The following is a 22,791-nucleotide window of genomic DNA, read 5'->3' as shown; positions in this document are numbered from 1 at the left end:
ACCTGAATGTGACGAAGAGAATGAATCCAAGTTGGAAAATACTCTTCAGGATATCATTCAGGAAAATTTTCCCAACCTGGCAAGGCAGGGTAATATTCAACTCCAGGTAATACAGAGAACACCACAAAGATATTCTTCAAGAAGACCAACCCCAAGGTACGTAATTGCCAGATTTATTAGGGTTGAAATGAAGGAGAAAATACTAAGAGCAGCCAGAGAGAAAGGTCAGGTTACCCATAAAGGGAAACCTATCAGACTTACAGCAGATCTCTCAGCAGAAACCCTGCAAGCCAGAAAAGAGTGGGGACCAATATTTAACATCCTTAAAGAAAAGAACTTTCAACCCAGAATTTCCTATCCAGCCAAACTAAGCTTTATAATCGAAGGAAAAATTAAATCCTTTGTGAACAAACAAGTACTTAGAGAGTTCACCACCACCAGGCCTGCTTTACAAGAGCTTCTGAAAGAAGCACTATACATATAAAGGAACAACCAATATCAGCCTTTCCAAAAATATCTCAAAAAGAAAAGAACATTAACACAACGAAAAATTTACACTAACTAATGGGCAAAACAGCCAGCTAGCATCAAATGCTAGTATTAAAGTTATATATATTCTAATTGGATAAAAAGCCAAAACCCATCGCTATGCTGCATCCAGACCCATCTCACATGCAACGATACACAAAGACTCAAAACAAAGAGAAGGAGGAAGATTTATCAACCAATCAGAGAGCAAAAATAAACAAACAAAAAGCACAAGATGCAATTCTCGCCTCTGTTAAAGTAGACTTTAAAGTAACAAAGAGCAAAAGAGGCAAAGGAGGACATTACATAACGGCAAAAGGATCAATGTAACAAGAAGAGCTAACGATTTTATAGATCAATGAGACAGAAAATTAACAAGGACATCCAGGACTTGAACTCAGACCCGGAACAAGTAAACTTAATAAACATTTATAGAACTCTCCACTTCAAATACATAAAACATACATTACCACCTCACACCTATTCCATAAGCGACTACATAATTGGAAGTAAATCACTCCTCAGTAATCGCATAGCATTTCATAGGTTTAAATGAAATATTGGTTGGCTGCTTGTTTGTTATTTTCTTCCCTTATTCCTTCCTGTTTACATCAAGTATAATTATTGGTATAAAAGAGGTTTTCAATATCCATTACTAAACTGCATTCTAGCCTGGGCAAGAAAGCAATACTCCCATTCTCTCTCTCTCTTTCTCTTCCTTTTTCCTCCTCTTCTTTATTCTTTTTCTTTCTTTCTTTCAAAAAATAAATAAATAAATAAAATCACCACCCAAGAACTTGTCTGTCCTTGAATATGTAGTTTTGTGTTTCTTCTCTCTTTCCTTCCTTCCTTCCTTCTTTCTTTAAAAAAAAAAAAAAAAAAAAAATCCTATTCTTTATTTAACATAAAATATTAAATTGAGATGGAAAATCCCATTTTTCATCTGTTCTTATAACAATCGTAAATATTAAAATTCTTCGTCCATTAAAAAGTACAAAGCATGCCTATATGTCATTGCATGCATTAATTTAGCAATAATAGGGACTCTTTTTTTTCCCCCCAGATGGAGTTTTGCTCTTGTTGCCCAGGCTGGAGTGCAATGGCACAATCTCAGCTCACTCCAACTTCCACCTCCCCAGTTCAAGCAATTATCTCGCCTCAGCCTCCCAAGTAGCTGGGATTATAGGTGCCCGCCACCACACCCAGCTAATTTTTGTATTTTTAGTAGAGACAGGGTTTTACCATGTTGGCCAGTCTGGTCTCCAACTCCTGACCTCAGGTGATCCACCCACCTCGACCGCCCAAAGTACTGGGATTACAGGCGTGAGCCATGGCACCTGACTATGGAGACTCTTTAATTTCCACTGGATAATTATTCCTACATCCAGTCCCATAAAGTTTACAATGTGAAATGGCAACAGTTTTCTATTTTCATTAAAGGTGTTTTTGTTTTGGTATCATTGCATAAGAATTAAGCATAGAAATAGAAATGCCTTATTTTCACCATAAAATTCTGATCTCGGAATAGTTTAGTTTGCACTTAAGTTGTGCTACATGTATTTGTGGCCGGAACATTTTGTCTACTGCTTACATTAGAAACTCAAAACTGACAAACCTCTGCAGCTACTTCCCAGTCTGGTCGGCCATCACTGTCCTTTAGTTCCACATATGGCTTTTCATGGACTCGGTTGAGATCTTCATGAAGACCATCCAAGAGAAAAGCCAGAAGTTCTTGGGAGTCTTGTTGCTGGAAACCATTAAACCTGGGAGCATATTTTGCTATGGTCCACTATAAATATAAGAGGAGTCACAGTCATTATTTCCTATCCATAAAATTTGGAATGAATATGTCCTATAATCCAATCAGAGGCATTACAAGAAAGTAAATAGTATAGTTCTTAGTCTGCCTCCATTTCATCAAATATATTTTGGATAATCATGAAATCTTTGGAATCTTAATCTCAAATGAAAAAAAAAAAAAAAAGAAGTATTTTGGCCAATACTGTGTCCTCAGTTTAGTAACATGTAAGCAAACCATTCTTCAGGCACATAGATGTTATTTAAGACAGAAATATTAAAATAGCATTTGTTCACAGTGAAAGACATTCTGTTCTATAATGTTTTATACATTTTTATGTGCCTATAAAATATGTATATTTTATAGGCACATAATACATAACATGCATAAAATAATATGTGTATATAATACAGAACATATGTATAAAATAATATGTGTATATAATACAGAACATATGTATAAAATAATATGTGTATATATTATTTTATACAATGTAATGTTGTCTTCAACAATTACATTTTCTGGTCTTGTTGCATCCTAACTTTTATTAACTGCATTAAATTATAGAATTATTTAGAGGATTAAATGAGTTAATACATATAATTAATTAGAATAGTACCTGGCAAGAGATAAGTAGTCAAATGTGTAGCTATTACAGTTATTAATTTATAAACTAAAAAGTTTTTGCTTTGTACTTAAATCAAAATAATGAATAATCCTAACTTCACTAAAATCTACTACATATGATATTAATATAAAACCTGTATTCTCCATGGAAGTCAAGAATTAAAAAAATAAATAAATAAAAATAAATAAACAAACTAAAAATAAACAAACAACTAAAAACAAAACCTGTATTCATTAGTTTCATTCGTTCATCCTGTTACTTTTTTTCTTTTTGAGACAGTCTTACTCTGTTGCCTAGGCTGGAGTGCAGTGGTACGATCTCGACTCATTGCAACCTCCGCCTCCCAGGTTCAAGCATTTCTTGTGCCTCAGCCTCCCAAGCAGCTGGAATTATAGGCATGTGCCACCATGCCAGCTAATTTTTTTTTGTTTTTTTAGTAGAGACAGGCTTTCATCATGTTGCCCAGGCTGGTCTTGAACTCCTGGCCTCAAGTGATCCATCCGCCTCCGCCTCTGTGTTCCAAAGTGCTGAGATTACAGGCGTGAGCCCCTGCACCCGGCCTACTTCTTTTTTTTTTTTTTTTTTTTTGAGACGGAGTTTCGCTCTTGTTACCCAGACTGGAGTGCAATGGCGCGATCTCGGCTCACCGCAACCTCTGCCTCCTGGGTTCAGGCAATTCTCCTGCCTCAGCCTCCTGAGTAGCTGGGATTACAGGCACGCGCCACAGTGCCCAGCTAATTTTTTTGTATTTTTAGTAGAGACGGGGTTTCACCGTGTTGATCAGGATGGTCTCGATCTCTTGACCTCGTGATCCACCTGCCTCGGCCTCCCAAAGTGCTGAGATTACAGGCGTGAGCCACAGTACCCGGCCCCGGCCTACTTCTTTATATTCTACAGATAGAATTATCTTAGTTATGTTGAATATATATTGGATGCAATTAATAAGATTCCGAGGTCCATCTTGCAGTTAGAATACCGCTAATAGTGAAGTATTACCAAAAATGGTTTACTCTTCATATAAGATGTTTGGTAAATTAGTAATACGAATGACATTCCGAATTTAGAGTGTGCCTTTGGTCTTTTGCCTACCCACTACATATACAGTAGTATTTTGCATATATTTAAACAAGCAAAAGAATTTGGCATCTGGTTTATGCAAAGTAAAGGATCCAAAAACATTTATTAAGCTAAAAGGCTAAACATAAAAGACAAGCAAAGAAAAATGACTGAACAACTATTTAGGAATTAAATGCTTTTATATTATTTTAAGCTGCTTACCCGAAGCTTTAATGGGGCAACATTCTTCTGAGTTCCACTCCAAAGTTCCTGTACTAAATCACCATAGCATTTAGCCATATGCCCCTTCATACCAATGGGATTTGTCCTAGAAGTTTGAGAGGAAAATTTGTTGCCAAAGATTCTTATAAATCACAGTCATGTGGGCACAAAAATGCCCAGCATCCCACATCAAAATATCTTTTCTTTTTGAAACAAGAGATGTATTCCTTGGCCTATTTCATATTAAATAGGGTTGATAAGATCTTTCTCCCCCAGGGTGAAGAAAGAGGAAACGTAGGTGATACTGGGTTTATATCAAAGTCACAGATTAAGAGGCCAATGACTCAAGAAAGATTACCTGTTGAGTTCATAAAGATGTCTTCCTGAGATAAAATACTGTGTCAGTGGCTGTGTGTTACTAACACACTGGATGCTTGAGTTCATGAAGCATGTGTTTCCCAGGTTGCTTAGACCTGTGGCTCCCTTTTCTGTGGGAACTGGAACAAATAATATGAGAACCAAAGCTTAGCTATAGTAGTATGCCATGGCACAAACAGTTACTTATATTCAATGAAATGATTTTTTTATAACTCTCATAATCAGCTAAATGGTGCTATTATTTCTCTAGCAGGTCTCTGAAATACTAGAGAAGGCTTTTCATGGAGTGTCTGGCAACAGTGATGATCCATGCTCATTTGTAACCCAGAAGCAGCAATTATTCTTTTTAATTGCTATGATTTTTCAAAATAATTCAAACAATTCTTCCTCTAGTATGTCTTTTAAAACATATAAATTATTTAATTGCAGAATTAGAAAGAAATTTAGAAAATAATTTGATGGTGGGTTTGCTAACATCAAATGCTGCTCCAGGAAAAAAGGAAAAGAAAGGGCCTAATCATTTTTGAACTAGAAAACCAAAAGTTGTTAGTACTTTAGTAGTTGAGAGAACAAAAAAAAAGTACATTTAAAATCATCTCTTTAAAAATAATACCCTTGTGAGACTTACCCTTGTGTCTATCTATTTTACTACTGTTTGCTATAAAAGACATCTCCTCAGGCCAACTCATATCTTTGTTGCGAACTGGAAAGACAGATAGAAATGTGTTAATTTCTTATCTATCTAATTTATCCACTCAATTGCTTCTGTTTTTTTTTTTTTTAAGACATCTTATTCCTAAATCAGAAATTAAAAAAAAAAAACTAGTTAATTTTAGTTCATACGTCGCTTAATGATGGGTTACATTCTGAGAAATGCATGAAATGCATCATTACGTGATTTTCTCTTTGTGTGGACATCACAGAGTGTACTTACACAAATCTAGGCTATATATGGTATAGGCTGTTGCTCCTTGGCTACAAACCTGTATAGCATGTTACTGTATTGAACACTGTAGACAACTGTAACACAATGGTAAGTATTCATGTATCTAAATATATTAGAACATAGAAAAAGTACAACTAAAAATACAGTATTATAATCTTATGGGACCACTGCTGTATACAGGTCTTTTGTTGACTAAAACATCTTTATGTAGCACATGCCTGTAATTGGCTCTAAAACCATTCCAATTCTTCATATTGAGGACTTTAAAGTCAGTTGGTTTGAATGATCTATTCCCTCAATTACCTACTTGAAGTAAAATTATACTCAACCATCTACAGAAGTAAAGTTCAGAAACAATGGAATTTCTTATACTTAAAACATTAGAAATATTACAATTCTTTCTTAAATTGTAACAACTATCAGAGTAATTTCTTTCTTTTTTTTTTTTTGAGACTGTCTGGCTTTGTCGCCCAGACTGGAGTACAGTGACATGATCTTGTGTCACTGCAACTTCCGTCTCCTGGGCTTGAGTGATTCTTGTGCCCCAGCCTCCCGCGTAGCTAGGACTGCAGGTGCATGCCACCAAACCCAGCCAATTTTTGTATTTTTAAGTAGAGATGGGTTTCACCATGTTGGCCAGGCTGATCTGAAACTCCTGACCTCAAGTGATCCACCCACCTCAGCCTCCCAAAGTACTGGGATTATAGGCATAAGCCACTGAGCTCGGCCTATTCATTTTAATACAAAGGCAGCTAGAAATGTGGTCATAAAACTTGATGGGAAACGACACAATTAAAAAGTTTTTAATGTCATGTGCATGTCAGTGTGTACATTGATGGAATATACAAGTAGCTCTGTCAGTGAGTAGCCAGTGTTGACGACTAATGAAAGCCTGTGCTACTAACTACACAAGGAAGTTGTTCTCCCTTTTTTTGTTTAAGAGGGAGTTTTGCTCTGTCACCTAGGCTGGAGTGCAGTGGCGTGTGCAGTGGCTCACTGCAATCTCCACTCCCAGGTTCAAATGATTCTTCTGCCTCAGCCTCCTAAGTAGCTGGGACTACAGGTGTGTGCCACCACGCCCAGCTAATTTTTGTATTTTTAGTAGAGTCAGGGTTTCACCGTATTGGCCAGGCTGGTCTCGAACTTCTGACCTTGTGATCCACCCACCTTGGCCTCCCAAAGTGCTGGAATTATAGGCATGAGCCACCGCGCCCAGCCCTGAAGTTGTTCTTACTCAAACTCAAAGCAGCAGCTTGAAAATTTTAAGAAACTATAAATTTGTAAACAGAATTCACTTATTTTTATCTACCATTCTCATCCCTTGCCAATGATTAAAAACAGTACATTTTTCCTTTCAAGCAATCTAAATTGTATGGTAGGAATACGTAAGAGTTCAAAGGGTTTTTTCTTTTTTTTTTTCCAAAGGGTTTCTTTACCATAAAAACATAATGATCAAATAATAGTTGTCTTGGGGAAAATTATAAAATGGGTTATTAGTGAGTAACTCTTTAAATTCTTCCCCCTGAAAATTAATATAGATGCATGCTTCCATCTTGTACCTTCAATTACCAAGTGTTGTTCATCCTGGATTTTCAAATATTCCAATCTATGATCCTCATCATCCAGAAGAGTAAGGTAGTTCTATGTAAGGAGGAGGAAATGTTTTTGCTATTTGGTTAGTAAACTTGAAACAAATACAGAGATAAAAATAAGTAACAATAAAAAAAAAAAATTCTTTGTAGTTACATAACATATCACAGATATCTGGCCTACTATAGTTGTTCATAAATATTTATAATTTAGGTGGCATTAGAGAGAAAGACAATGTGTACTTCATAAGCATTATCTCTCTCTTTTTTAAAATTTCAATAGGTTTTTGGGAAACAGGTGGTATTTGGTTACATGAATAAGCTTTTTTTTTTGAGATGGAGTCTGGCTCTGTCACCCAGGCTGGAGTGAGATGGCTCGATCTCGGCTCACTGCAACCTCCACCTCCAGGTTCAAGCAATTCTCCTAGGAGCTGGGACTACAGGCGCACACCACCATGCCCAGCTAATTTTTGTATTTTTAGTAGAGATAGGGTTTCACCATGTTGGCCAGGCTGGTCTCAAACGCCTGACCTCTGGTGATTCACCCACCTCGGTCTCCCAAAGTGCTGGGATTACAGGCGTGAGCCACTGTGCTTGGCCACACCATTAGTTTATAATGTAACAATAATCTTTGTAAGATGATACTATCCATGGTGATCAATTGCTATTATAGATCTCAGAGAAAAATATTACAAGTATACATATAGTAATTTAAAAGATGAACTTTTCACTGATATCCTAGACATGGCTTTTAGCATAATTACTACAGGCAAAATCCCTATACACAAGAAATATAATTTAACACTTAATTAGTCTTGTGTTCTCTTTGGCAGCACATGTACTAAAATTAGAACAACATAAAGAAGAGTAACAAATTTCTTTTACTCTTTGAAATTAAAAAAATACCAACAATCAGGCTCTTCATGAGTCTGAGATGCCTCTTACCTCACTGTTGTATAGCCACAGGCGCATATCTTCCTCCTTAATGCGCAGTCTTTGAGACAGATATTCATGAATTTCCTTGATGGTCTGCATTCGACTAAAACAGCCTGTATAGGCTAATACTCGCTTTAAAGGTGCATTCGGAGAAGGTACATTTCCTATGGTTACAGCAATCACAGCAAGAAAAAAGGCAGATGTGAAAAAGAAGCACCCCTCTCAGCAATGGGGACCATACTATTTTAGAAAATAATGATGAGAAATGAGAATTACAAGTGTAATAATTGTATAAATGAAGACTACCAAAAGGCTTTAAAATGCAGACAGGAGACCCAAGTTTGTTTGTTTGTTTTTTGAGACGCGGTCTCACTCTGTCGCTGGAGTGAGTGGTACAATCTCAAGCTCGCTACAACTTCTGCCTCCCAGGTGCAAGCGATTCTCCTGCCTTAGCCTCCTGAGTAGCTGGGATTACAGGCATGTGCCACCACACCCAGCTCATTTTTGTATTTTTAGTAGAGACTAGGTTTCACCATGTTGGTCAGGCTGGTCTCAAACTCCTGACCTCATGATCTGCCTGCCTCAGCCTCCCAAAGTGCTGGGATTACAGGCGTAAGCCACTGTGCCCGGCCTTTTTTTTTTTTTTAATAGATGGAGTCTCGTTATGCTGCCCAGGCTAGAGTGTGGTGGTGTGATTTCAGCTCACTGCAGCCTCCATCTCCAGGGTTCAAGCAATCCTCCCACCTCAGCCTCCTGAACAGCTGGTACTACAGGCGCATGCCACCATACCTGGCTAATTTTTGTATCTTTTTAGGTGGAGACAGGGTCTCTGCCACGCTGCCCTGGCTGGTCTCTAACTCCTGGGCGCAAGCAGTCCACCTGCCTCGGCCTCCCAAAGTGCTATGATTACAGGTGTGAGCCACCATACCCAGCCTTCTAAGTATTTTAAAGTGAGTCTAAAGCCTCAACTTTGAAAAGATGAGAAAAGGCCCAAGGCTCAAGGCTCAAATAACTGGCAATATTTGGATATCAAGAAGAGTAGGAACATGCCAAGAAACAACTGGCATTGATATCTGGCTGCACTCAGCTGGGTCACAGTCAATAGCAAAATGAAATAAAACTCAGTGGAAAAAAAAATTAAGACACGGAGTTTTTGTTTTTTTTTAAAAACAAACAACTCAGTGGAGGAGATAAAATGGGACTGGATTTGAATACCACAGACAGATAATTGGATTCACCTTGTCTACTTTCCTAAACTTTCTTTGAATCACCAATCCCATCACTCTCAGTCATTAAGTAGGACAATTGCACAATAAAACATATGTATATCTATTACATATCAATTAGAAAAAAAAGAAAATTTGACTTAAAATTCTAAATAGGTATAGATTCTATATAGCCAAACAGAGTTTATTATTATCAACATTATTTGAGATAAGGTCTCATTCTGTTGCCTAGGCTGTAGTGCAGTACGACAATAATGGCTCACGGCAGCCTCAACCTCTCTGGCTCAAGTGATCCTCCCTTAGCTTCCTGAGTAGACAGGATCTCCCTATGTTACCTAGGCTGGTCTTGAACTCCAGGGCTCAGGCAATCCTCCCACCTTGGCCTCCCAAAGTGCTGGGATTACAAACTGAGATTACAAGTGTGTGAGCTACCACACTTGGCCAAAGCAGAGTTTCAAAATGAAGCCAAGAAACTTCCATGACCAAATAAATAAATAAGTGCCCTATAAGGAAAAAAAAATCATATTAGTCTGTCCACCCAGTAAGATGACAGAAGACATGACCCTGAATTCCTGAGGGCTAAAAACGAAGAGTGGTAATACAGGGGAAAAGAGCAAAGAGTGAAGGAAGAATATATCAATCTCACTACCTACTTCAAAAGAGGAGGGGTATGAAATGACAAGAGATTATGAAAAGCAAAGAGAGATGGCTTTAATAAACTCATTAAACCCTGGTTAACTATTCAGCCAAAAATCTAGACAAAACTGTGGATTAAAATAGTCATCTCTGCCTCTGGGAGGCTGTATTTTATTGAGCAACCCAACATAAAAATATAAACTTATCAATATAATATACAGTCCAAATAATTTTCTACCCATTCAATCATGACTTAGCTTTTTTATTCCTGAAATGTGCTTTTAGTGAGTCTTTCCCACTAAATAAAGCTGATAAAAATACTGGCATCATCTACTTTTTAAGAACTTCCGAAAAGGAATTCCCTCACCTAAGACAGGCTAAGAAGTCATCTAAAAAACAATGACTTCTATGACTTTGTCTGTAGAAAAGGCTACATTTAAGTCATTGTAACTTTGACAAGGTTTGAATACTTGTCACTTCAAAAGAAATAAAATAGCCTAGTAAACAGCTGTAATAAATTGAGTATATGAGAAAGATGAACATTATATTATGGCAGAATGAAACCCAACCCATGATCAGTTTTTAAACACATAGCAGGCAAATCTTTTACAATCAGCAAGCAAAGGATAATCTCTAAAAGAAAACAAAAGCAAATTTCTCCAATTACACAATTTAGGATTAGTTATAAGATTACAGCAAGAAAGCATATTCTTACAAATTTAAAAATGATTAATGATTGATTTCACAACTAATTAGCAAGGAATAAAATTTCAAATTATAAACAAATTTGGAGTATCTGAAATATGCGGTTCTAGGATTCAGAAGCATATACAAGTATAGTGTTCAAGTCAATCTCTATTGTCCTAAGCCACAATATAAAAATTTGAGTTTTAGAAAGTTTTTATAGCATAGCTCATTAAGTAGGCAGCCACTTATTATATATAATTTTATGCTTTTAAATAGCACCAACAAATCTAGTGGAATTTATAGAAGCAGCAAAAATCTAGGATCAGCACAAGAGTTACAAAGAATACCTACTAAAAGTGCAACAACATATCTTGCCTCTCATGTTATCTTTCATTTTTTTTGTTTGAGACAGAGTCTCACTCTATTGCCTAGGCTGGCGCGCAGTGGTGTGATCTTGGCTCACTGCAACCTCTGTCTCCTGGGTTCAGGTGATTCTCATGCCTCAGCCTCCCAAGTAGCTGGGATTACGGGAACCCGCCACCACAACTGGCTAATTTTTGTATTTTTAGTAGAAATGGGGTTTCACCATGTTGACCAGGCTGGTCTCAAACTCCTGACCTCTGGTGATCCACCAGCCTCAGCCTCCCAAAGTGCTGGGATTACAGGCATGAGCCACTGCACCTGGCCTCATGTTCTTTCAAAAAGAATTGAAAAAGTTGCTATGGGTGCCATGGAAGCAAGGCTAATAATACTTCTAATCAATGGAAAATTAAATCAAGAACGTTTCATAAGGTTCTATCTCACTGTTCCTTTTTTAAAAAATGGTTTCGTTTTTAAAAAAAATTTTTTTTTAGAGATAGGCTCTTGCTCTGTTACTCAGGCTGTGGAATATAATGGCATAATCACAGCTCACCACAGCCTTGAACTCCTGGACTTTAGAGATCCTCCCATCTAAGCCTCTTGAGTACCTGAGACTACAGGGCACACCACTATGCCCAACTAATTTAAAACTTTTTTTGTAGAGATAGGATCTTACTATGTTGCCCAAGCTGGTCTCAAACTCCTAGCTTCAAATGATCCTCCCACCTCAGCCTCCCAAACTGTTGAGATTACAGGCATCAGCCACTATGCCCGGCCTCACTGTTCTTCGATTTTGCTATTTTCCCCAAAAACAAAGTTTGGTAGCTAGAGGCCAATACTTTGCTATAATTATTGCCAAACACTATTGAAAGAATTCTTACCAAATACTAATGAAAGATTCTTCATATATTATATGACTATAACCTTTAATGAAGATACAAAACTAACCCTGTTCAATTTCAAAGGAGAGCTAGTACTTATTTTGGTTGGAGTTTAGAGGTGGTCTTGCATACTAAGTTATTTTAATTATAATAACATGCTGGCATTGCTAACAGTCTGAGATTTTGTATAAATGGTTGCTCATTATTATTATCATTATATTTTGAGACAAAGTCTCACTCCGTCACTCAGGCTGGAGTGCAGTGGTGCGATCCTGGCTCACTGCAACCTCTGCCTCTTGGGTTCAAGTGATTCTCCTGTCTTAGCCTCCCGAGTGGCTGGGACTATAGGCACGTGCCACTATGCCTGGCTAATTTTTTTCATATTTTTAGTAGAGACAAGGTTTCGCCATGTTGGCCAGGCTGATCTCGAACTCCTGACCTCAAGTAATCCACCCACTTTGGCTTCCCAAAGTGTGGGATTATAGGCATTAGCCACCGTGCCCAGCTTATTATTTCTTTACTGCTGAAGAATAATCTCAAGCATTTGCAAGGTAAAAGCACAGTGCAAGTCTTGCAAGTCAATAAAGTTTAACCTTACAGAGAAATGAAAGGGGAACTTTTTGCATGTTATACATTAAAATGGGAACTAATTTATATGTCATTTTGATATGCTTGGTGTTTTTTCAAAGCAAATATATCACTTTAATTTTCAAAAATATCCCTTTTGCTCTGTACTATCTCTTATATAAACTCTCTTTAGACCAGGCAAAAGAAATGTATCATGTTTTGCCAAAAAACCAAACAACAACAAAAACCTTAAAAAAACAAAAAAGATGATAGTGTAAAAGGAATTACTTTTTACAAATTTGAGTAGAGTTGAAAAGACCATTCAATGACTGGAAGACTACTACTTAGTCTAGTAACCATTTACAATGGCTTATCTCAAAGAAATAAAGCACATAAAATCTATTTCTATTTATTTTCTTTATAAGTAGAAAAGCAAACATTGCATCTCAGTTTGCTGCTGAGATTTGCTTCTACCCCTCATCTAGTCTTGCGCATGACCATAGATCTAAGCCCTGTAAAAGTGAATTACTGATTCTGTATGAAAGCTGATGGGAATGTGTATCAATACAGTGGCACCAGACTTCGAGCAACGTAGTTTTCATGGTATTCTTGCTGCATTCTTAAGTTACCTCTCGGTAAATGCTGAGGAAACATTCTCAGGCTCATCATACCCATATTCACCCAGATGTTAGACTGCTGTGTCCGAGTGGCAGGCTGCTGTCTCAGGAAGAGAAGATAGCGGGGAAATAATTCCAGCTCTGGGATGTCTGTCTTGCTGTTCTTGATTACCTGTTGTTTTAAAAGATAAAAAGTGATCACTAAAAAAAGAAACAAAACTTGCCATTTTAATCTAACTTTTGAGATTTATTTCTAAACTAAAATGTCCAACAGGTTAACTAGTTACATTTCAGTAATTACTGAAACTCACACATTTAAGTTATGTAGATCTGAATATGGTTAAGTTTCTGCTCCTAAACCCATTTCCCAAGATTGTAACTCCTTGTAGATATCTTCTCCTCTTTTATTTAAAAGTAACAACATTGAAGAAAAAAAACCCTTAAGTATTATCTATAATTCCACTACCCTCACACCATAAGTCTTTTCACTTTTACATATTTCATGTATATAAATGACTGATGTTTTAAGTCATTTTTATTCCGTTCATAAAAATGGAGTTAAAAGTCAAAAACTATAGAAGTATTCAAGTCATTAGCTATATAGTCATGCTGCCATCTAAAGTTTAGCAATTTACACTATTGTCAATAATGTATGAGTATACTACTCTTATAAAACCTTATCACTGAACATCATTTAAAAACATCCACATTTTGTTACTATGAAGAGTATTATAAATTGCTTAAAATTTTATTTTTAGTATTAGTAGTGAGGATACAACTATTCCCATATAAAAATTTACTATGTTCTACTTGTGTAACCAGTCTGTTCATATATGTTTTGTCTATGATTTAAACAAAAAATTTGGATTTAAAAAAACTCAGGTTTCACATTGTTGGAACAGGATTTTTAAGTAGTTTTAACCTGCCCACAGACACAGGAAAACATTTAATTATTAAAATATTATTGTAAGAGTAGCACATTATCAATTTCATATTCCAAAAGGATAGCAGGGTCAACACTGAAACTCTTTAAAACAGAAACTCTTACAGAGTCTTTTAAGTCTCAGATGACCAGGCTTTATTTTCCTTTGCTCTCATAACTAATATCTTCTGCAACAGAACATTTTTTTTAGTATCAAGAGCGGGTAAGAAAGAATTTAAGGGTGAGGCGCCGGCGGCCACGCCGCGGAGGTTGTTGGCCGAGCGGAGCCGGGCGTTGGGGCCAGCGCACGCATGGAGGCGGCGCTGGCGGCCCCCTGAGGGCAGCTAGAAGACCTGACCCGGCGACCTCGCGCATCCCTCGAGCCGCCACGCGCCGTGGGCACTGGGCGGCGGCGGGCTGCGGAGCTGGCGCGGCCATGGCGACCGACGGCCGGCAGAAGGAGAACACGCTGCTTCACCTCTTCGCCGGCGGCCGGTGGCTTGGGGTCCTATTGGAGTCTTCAAGATGTTTGGAGTTGTAATTTGAGGACCTCATGGGCCTGGCACAGCAATTTTTGAGTGTAGTATATTTTGCATGAAATAAAATAGTTTATCCTGGATGATTAAAAAAAAAAAAGAATAATAATAAAAAAAAAACAGTACAGGCCAGGTGCAGTGGCTCACGTCTGTAATCCCAGCACTTTGGGAGGCTGAGGCGGGTGGATCACGAGGCCAAGAGATTGAGACCATCCTGGTCAACATGGTGAAACCCCGTCTGTACTAAAAATACAAAATTAGCTGGGCACGGTGGCGCGTGCCTGTAATCCCAGCTACTCAGGAGGCTGAGGCAGGAGAATTGCCTGAACCCAGGAGGCGGAGGTTGCGGTGAGCCGTGCCATTGCACAGCCTGGGTAACAAGAGCGAAACTCCGTTTCAAAAAAAAATTTTTTTAATTAGCTGTTAGGGTGGTGTGTGCCTGTAGTCCTAGCTACTAGGGAGGCTGAGATGGGAGGATTGTTCAAACTCTGGAGCTTGAAATTATTTTTCATAAACATAATTATTAAGAACTCAAAATCAACATCAAAATTACATTAGGCTGTTTTATAACAGATTTTCACTCTTTTTAGAAGTTAACCTACCATATATCATCTATATAAAACCTTCCTGGCATAAGGAAATTTCAGCCTGAACATTATAAAAGAGTGTTTTCTTTTGAGATGGAATCTCCCTCTGTCACCAAGGCTGGAGTGCAATTGCGTAGTCTTGACTCACTGCAACCTCTGCCTCCTGGGTTCAAGCAATTGTACTGCCTCAGCTTCCTGAGTAGCTGGGACTACAGGTGCATGTAGCACGCCTGGCTAATTTTTGTATTTTTAGTAGAGACAGGGTTTCACTACGTTGGCCAGGCTGGTCTCGAAATCTTGACATCGTGATCCACCCACCTTAGACACCCAAAGTACTGGGATTATAGGCAGAAGAGTGTTTCTTAATATACCAGAAACACCCCACCAAAACATCTTGTTATATTTTACTGCATTAACAATGTAAAAAGTGAGTGTCCAGAATACCGAGTGCTGCTGTTTACCATGCAAGCGCAACAAATGGTGCTATATACTCATATTTTAATATAATATTAAATACTCCAAATCTTTCATGATCTTGAATTCCTGTTATCCTATGTTGTGATCTTTTATATGCCCCTCCTTCAAAAACATAACCCCAAAAAATCCAAAAGCTACAAGAAGAATGCGATTTCTAACTAGATACCTGTGTGACTGTTGGGAATAGTCATTTCAGAAATAACCTCTGCACCACTCCCTACATTCACTAAACCTTTTGGCACTGGCTCTTGGCCTGTCTTTCCCTCTAGCCTAAGTTCTGTACATCCTAGGTGATGTCTACTTTTTTGTGGGTAACACATTTAACAGCCTTTTATTTCCTTGCCTTTACTTATGAATGAATGTATGTGAAGGAATCTAAAATTATTTGCTTAGTTAATCTGAACAGGTTCTGAGCACTCTTCTACCACAAGGTAAGAGCTAGTTTGTGGTTAGTGAGATTCATACAGAAAAATAACAGAAGACCCCATCTATGACTGCTCCTTATATAAGGCACAATTAGCTCTACTTACTGGTCTAGGTAGGGCCAGGTTTGCTCCATACCAATGATAAAGTGCTCTCCACACAGGTTCTGGAACCATTTCATAATCTCTTCCATGAATCAGCTGTGGAGTTCGTTTTAATCGTCCTCCTTCTAGTGTTAATGATGTAGCCTGAGAAAGAACAGAATGACAATGTTGACTTTCAATATCAGAAAGGTTTTTGTGTCTTAGCAATACCTAGATACAGGAAAACAAACTCATATATCAGCACCCAGTTTCATGTTGCTGGAAAAACTTTTTTTTTGGAGATGGAGTCTTGCTCTGTCACCCAGGCTGGAGTGCAGTGGCGTGATCTTGGCTCACTGCAGCTTCTGCCTCCTGGGTTCCAGCAATTCTCCTGCCTCAGCCTCCCGAGTAGCTGTGATTACAGCTATGTGCCACCATGCCCAGCTAATTTTAGCATTTTTAGTAGAGACTGGGTTTCACCATGTTGGCCAGGCTGGTCCTGAACTCCTGACCTCAGGTGATTTGCCTGTCTTGGCCTCCCAAAGTGTTAGAATTACAGGCATTAGCCACTGCATCCAGCCAAAAAACCTAATTTTTAAAGAATTTATTTTTGACTTTCAAAATAAACTATGTAAAAAATGAAACTCAAAGCATGTCATTTGGAAAAAATCACTGAAGCACTTGAAATAACTTCACAGATTTCTTTCAAACAATAAAAAATTCTAGTTTGGAAAAAAATTCATATATAGTGTATGTGAAACAACATTTTCAGAATAGCTGTCCTAAGTAAGAATAACTATATCCAAGGATCACTAAACAACTTCTATGTAAGTTCTAAATCATATTCTCATAGAAATGTACTATACAAAGAGATTTCCATCTATATAATTAAGTGAACCACCAATGTTTTGCTATGTGCTAAAACCTCTGAAATAAAATTTATTCATAGCTTGCAAGAGAATAATTTTAAATTAAATGTAAAACTACTTACCTTTACTGGTTCTTGAGTTACTAATGGCTGGTTATCAATAGCCCCTGGTTTCTGAGGGTTAAGGTGCAACAAAATATTTCCATTGGCTCCCAGTAAACACTGGTTGTTATTGTCAGAAGTGTTATGTTGTCGAGCAAAGCAAACATCTGCCCCTGGTGTGGCAGAATACAGAAAGCCTATGAAGAAAAAGAGGATGAAATCTCTTATTTTTAGTTAATATACACAAACAGGCTTGAGGATATGAGCTTAATGCCAATGTACTATATTACTCTGTTGGCATGTCAGTACAGATTCAGATTCTGGTAATTCTGTAGAAGACGGGAATTATTATCCTTTTCTGGACAATACATAGCATAGTACTAAAAATAAGAGATTTTAAAATTATTACCATTTGGCCACCCTCCTAGAGTATGTAATAATTCATAATGAGAATTATATGTCCTCTGATTGGAAGGGAAGAGCTGGGCTAAGTAGCTGGGCTTTCACAGAGTATCCTTTAATTATTTTCTTCAACCTAGAATATTCCAAATGCTCTTGGTAGATAATGATGATATGAAGTCACTAAATTAAAGGGAAACTGAAACAAGATCTCCAACAAGAGTGCTAGGGGCTAGATCCTATTGTACCTATGGACTAAGAGTTCTTTTGAAAGCAATGTATGATCTTTACAATAGGAAAATATGCACAGGAAATGATTAACCATGGCTTAGAGTTGTGAACCTCAGTGGTATTTTAAGGTATTTCAACTCTCAACTACACACTAATCTTTGGCAAACAGTCTAGCAGTCATCGCTTTGTAACCTTTTGCCTGTGTTATGCTCAGCCTTTGGGTGTCACAGCTTGCATGGTAAGCACATACCAAACAGGATCTTTAGATGGGGTTAAGAAATAATCCTGGTGTTAAAGCTGATGATAGCACTTATTGGACTACTAAGTGATCTTTGTAATACCAGAAAGGGAAGAAAGCAGCAGATTCTATCAAGTAGCTTTGTAAAGAAAATGCTAGCTCTGTCCTATTTGCTTACAACTTCCACAGAAAAGGAAAAAACATGTTGGAAGAAATATAACACAGGCCAGGTGCAGTGGCTCATGCCTGTAATCTTAGCACTTTGCAGGGCCAAGGCTGGAGGACCACTTGAAGCCAAAAGATTGCAACCAGCATGGGCAACATGAGACCTTGTCTCTATAAAACAATTAAAAAATTAGTCGTGTATGGCAGTGTACAGCTGTAGTCCTAGCTACTATGTAGGCTAAGGCAGGAGGATTGTCTGAACCCAGTAACTGGAGGTTGCAGTGAGCTATAATCATGCCACTGCACTACAGCCTGGGCAACAGAGCAACACCCTGTCTCTTTAAATAAATAAATAACAGGGTAAGACTGAGGGTTCTGCTACTGTATCAGAATAATACCAATCAACTCAATTCAGCTGTGCCACAGAAATACCATAGCATCTTCCCTACAGGTGTGGAAACATTAAGTTTTAGGTAATTACCAACACCTAAAGGGAATTATGGATGGCATCTGAATTCTTAGTATTTTAACAAAATAATTTCCAAATATTGGGCTGAAATATACATAGAATCTGATGTGAGGTGCATTTAATTTAATGGAAAGTATGTTTATGGCTAGAGAGAGCTCTGGAGATGACTATCTTTGAAAATTTAAATTTACTGACTAAATAATTTAATAGCAATATGCAAAGATGTGGTTTGATCAATGAAAATAGTGAAAATAGCTGGGTGTGATGGCTCATGCCTGTAATCCCAGCACTTTACAAGGCTGAGACCGAAGGATCTCTTGAGCCCTGGAGTTTGAAACTAGTCTGGGCAACATGCCGAAACCCCATCTCTACAAAAACACACAAAAAATTGGGCTGGGTGCGATGGCTCACGCCTGTAATCCCACTACTTTGGGAGGCTGAGGCGGGCAGATCACAAAGTCAGAAGATCGAGACCATCCTGGCTAACATGGTGAAACCCCATCTCCACTAAAAATACAAAAAATTAGCTGGGCATGGTGGCAGGAACCTGTAGTCCCAGCTACTTGGGAGGCTGAGGCAGGAGAATCGCTTGAACCAGGGAGGCAGAGGTTGCAGTGAGCAGAAATTACGCCACTACACTCCAGCCTGGGTGACAGAGCAAGACTCCATCTCAAAAAAAAAAAAAAATCCGTGTGTGGTGGCGTGTGCCTGTAGTCTCAGCTTCTTAGGAGGCTGAGGTGGGAGAACTGCTTGTGGCCAGGAGGCAGAGGCTGCAGTGAGTCATGATTATGCCACTGCACTCCAGCCTGGGTGACAGAGCGAGACCCTGTCTCAAAAGAAAATAGTAAAAATATTTTCATATTGAGAGATTTAATGAAGTATAATATGGAAAAGAGGTTTTCTTCGTAAAACTACAAATATATTCAAGAATTTTACATTCTTCTGACCATTTCAATCAAAACTTATTTCTGGGCTGGGCGCGGTGGCTCACACCTGTAATCCTAGCACTTTGGGAGGCCGAGGTGGGTGGATCACCTGAGGTCAGGAGTTCAAGACCAGCCTGGCCATCATGGTGAAACCCCATCTTAAGAAAAAACAAAAAAAAACAAACAAAAAACTTATTTCTGTTAACGGAAACCTGATGTCCTATTACCCCATTCGCTACAGCCTCTGTCAAATTAGACTCCCTTAAGAACTATCCATGGGGAACAAACCAATAAACCTCAGCGGAATAGGTCATATTGATGAAGGAGACCTACGCATTTAAGACCACCTCCCCCGGACTTCCACATTGCATTTCAGTAGGAAAAGTAAAGGCTGGCAGACTGGGTGCCACCTTAATCGCCCTTCTATAGATCACAGGCATGGTATGGAGGAATCTTTCTAGAAGGCATTGTTTTTACTTAAAGAGGATCAAACCCCCACCTAAGCCACATACCCCATGCCTAGTCCATGGACCAAGACCCTTTCACATGTAATTTCTAGAGTTGTAAGCCTTTATAAGGGCAGGGATTTTGTTTGTTTGGGGGCTCGGCTATCTGGGGCATCCAGACCTGCCGCAGCCCCTGGCCATATAAATCACCACTTCCTTCTCAGTTAGGTGTTTGAGAGGTTTGCTTCTCTGCCTTTCCTGCTTTAACATTTACCGCTGCCAGCAGTTTCTGAGGCTTCAGATGCAGTAGAAATGTTGTCTGAAAACTTCTCTTCTGTAGAATTCACATAACTGAGGTTGCCTCCAATTCTATCTTCGACCTGCTCCATAGGATGTACTGCTGTTCCAAATGAATATTTTCCTCCATTCAAAACAGATGATGGCTCAATTACCACAGGGTTGGCATCCTAAAATCATGAAATCAGAGAATAAGAAGCAACGTTTAATAATCTGACAACTATGCAGTCTTCAGAAACGAATCTCACAATTATCTATTTTTCTAATTCTCCTGTGGTTGGCCACAGACATTTAACAACATTCTAACACATAGCTAAATTTTAATTTCTTTAAGAAGGAAAAGTATGTATATAGATAAAATTGGTAAGGTAGACAGACCAGCCTGTGAAGGATTTTGTGCCACATAAAGTAATTTAGACTTTATTCTGTTGGAAGCCTTTAATATTAAAAGTAAATAAAGTTTATTTTTTTACCTTATTTCCCATACTACATGAATGTATATAATTTTTTTATCATTAAAGATTACATGGTCAATGTAGAGAATATAGAAAGCATGAAGAAAAAAATCACATGTACTCAGATTCCATCATTTAACAATAACTGTGTGTTTTAGTTCTTGTGACTGATAAAAAAATTTATATGTAAAAGATGAGTGGTATATGTACCTAGTTAGAGTGAAGGGCAATGCTATGACTTATAGCTATGTGACCTTCTACAATAACTAAACTTCCAAGCCTCAGTTTCTTCATGGGTAAAAGTTAGGGTAATACCAGGTAATACTAACCTTGTCAGGGACGATGAGTCTGAATGGTTAGAGAGGCAAAGAAAAATCAGGAAACTGTAAAGTCTTAGAAGCAGAAATCTCTAGCATATAATTATTTTCCACTAAGTTTAACAGTTAAAAAAAAAAGAGAAGACAGACTTGAGGAGGAGGAGAAGGGAAGGTACCATGAGAATGTGTATCTGCCAGTGTTTTCAAGAGAGAGATCTGCTACTGTATCAGAATAACAGCAATCAACTCAATTCAGCTGGGCCACAGAAATACCATAGCATCTTCCCTACAGGTCTGGAAACATTAAGTTTTAGGTAAGTACCAACACCTAAAGGGAATTATGGGAGGCATCTGAATTCTTTCTCAGTATTTTAACAAAATAATCTCCAAATTTTGGGCTGAAGTATATGTAGAATCTGATGTAAGGTGCATTTAATTTTTTTTTTTTTTTTTTTTTTGAGACGGAGTCTCGCTCTTGTTACCCAGGCTGGAGTGCAATGGCGCGATCTCGGCTCACCGCAACCTCCGCCTCCTGGGTTCAGGCAATTCTCCTGCCTCAGCCTCCTGAGTAGCTGGGATTACAGGCACGCGCCACCGTGCCCAGCTAATTTTTTTGTATTAATAGAGACGGGGTTTCACAATGTTGACCAGGATGGTCTCGATCTCTCGACCTCGTGATCCACCCGCCTCGGCCTCCCAAAGTGCTGGGATTACAGGCTTGAGCCAAGGTGCATTTAATTTAATGAAAGTATGTTTATGGCTAGAGAGAGTCCTGGAGATGACTATCTGAAAATTTAACTGTGACTGAGAGAGTAAAAAGACTAAAGGGATTAATGAGTGGAACAAGATCCCAGAGGCATCTGAGGAGACCGGTAATAGCACAGGTGGAAGAACTTAGTGCCATTCAATATAAACTCTGACTTGCTTTATTTTTTATTTTTTTTGACTTGCTTTATAGTAGATAAAACTGATCAGTGAATGTGGGTCTTAAAATCACTGTTTATAATGATGAACTGCAACATCAAATTTAAAAGAAAAACTCCATGTCATAGTATATCAACAGCAGAGCTGAGGTTTTTTTAAAAACAATTATAACAACCCTAATTTTAGCCAACAAAGGGAGACAGTGATCAACATTTTATTAGTTCTTTTCTCCTCTTTTATCTGTAAACCAGGTGAATACTACCAATCTGTGGATCCTTTAGAAATCAACTCTGAAGAATTCCAGTGCCGTTAAAAGGCACTCTTAACTCTTAAGAGTGTCAAGAAGAATTAGAATAAAATCTTAGTTCTTTCCACATACCAATTAACTTTAATGGATTAAAAATTTTAAACAGCAATACAGTCTTACTGTCAAAACTCTAAACAATTCAGAAGTATAAATATTCACATTCTGTTATAGATCCAAATGTTAGAATATTTCCTTAATGTAAGGGGAAAGTACAATAGAAAAGTTATTCCCTAGTCAATTCTTTTTCAGTCCTCTCATTACTTCAAGGAAAGGGTCTCAGTTTGGTGCTAATATGCTAATCTAACATTTGATGACTTGTTTTTAAAAAAGAACAGTCCTAAATAGCAGTCTTCAAAAGGCAACACTATTAGCTGGAATTTAATATTATTGCCTTCTATTTCTGGCAAGTGACACTAGTCTTCCTTTCTTTTTTTAAATTTTAATTTTAATTTATTTTTTAATTTATTTTTTCTTTCCTTTTTTAATTTTAATTTTATTTTTTTGAGTCTCACTCTGTCAACCAGGCTAGAGCAGCTCACTGCAACCTCTGCCTCCCAGGTTCAA

General features: G+C 38.0%; 1 protein-coding gene across 4 annotated transcripts in view; it reads right to left on the bottom strand.

Moving 5' to 3' along the window:
- USP32 (ubiquitin specific peptidase 32) overlaps positions 1-22,791 on the bottom strand; it is a 212,429-nt gene that overhangs the window by 27,902 nt on the left and 161,736 nt on the right. For 3 of the 4 annotated variants that reach the window (XM_064378438.1, XM_064378439.1, XM_064378440.1), the window contains 10 exons: positions 20,202-20,394; positions 17,075-17,250; positions 16,108-16,248; positions 13,068-13,227; positions 8,091-8,245; positions 7,116-7,197; positions 5,239-5,313; positions 4,591-4,729; positions 4,233-4,338; positions 2,144-2,317 (listed from right to left, as the gene is read on the bottom strand). In XM_064378438.1, coding sequence (XP_064234508.1) covers positions 2,144-2,317; positions 4,233-4,338; positions 4,591-4,729; positions 5,239-5,313; positions 7,116-7,197; positions 8,091-8,245; positions 13,068-13,227; positions 16,108-16,248; positions 17,075-17,250; positions 20,202-20,394 — 1,401 coding nt within the window. The remainder of the gene's footprint in view (positions 1-2,143; positions 2,318-4,232; positions 4,339-4,590; positions 4,730-5,238; positions 5,314-7,115; positions 7,198-8,090; positions 8,246-13,067; positions 13,228-16,107; positions 16,249-17,074; positions 17,251-20,201; positions 20,395-22,791) is intronic. The other variant, XM_012445418.3, reaches the window with a different exon arrangement.

Source organism: Aotus nancymaae, unplaced genomic scaffold (genome assembly GCF_030222135.1).
Source record: "Aotus nancymaae isolate 86718 unplaced genomic scaffold, 86718_ANA_hifiasm-v0.15.2.pri h1tg000018l, whole genome shotgun sequence".
NCBI classification, from domain to species: domain Eukaryota; kingdom Metazoa; phylum Chordata; class Mammalia; order Primates; family Aotidae; genus Aotus; species Aotus nancymaae.
Note: the sequence above shows the minus strand (reverse complement) of the source record. Positions and strands in the feature narration are given on the sequence as shown.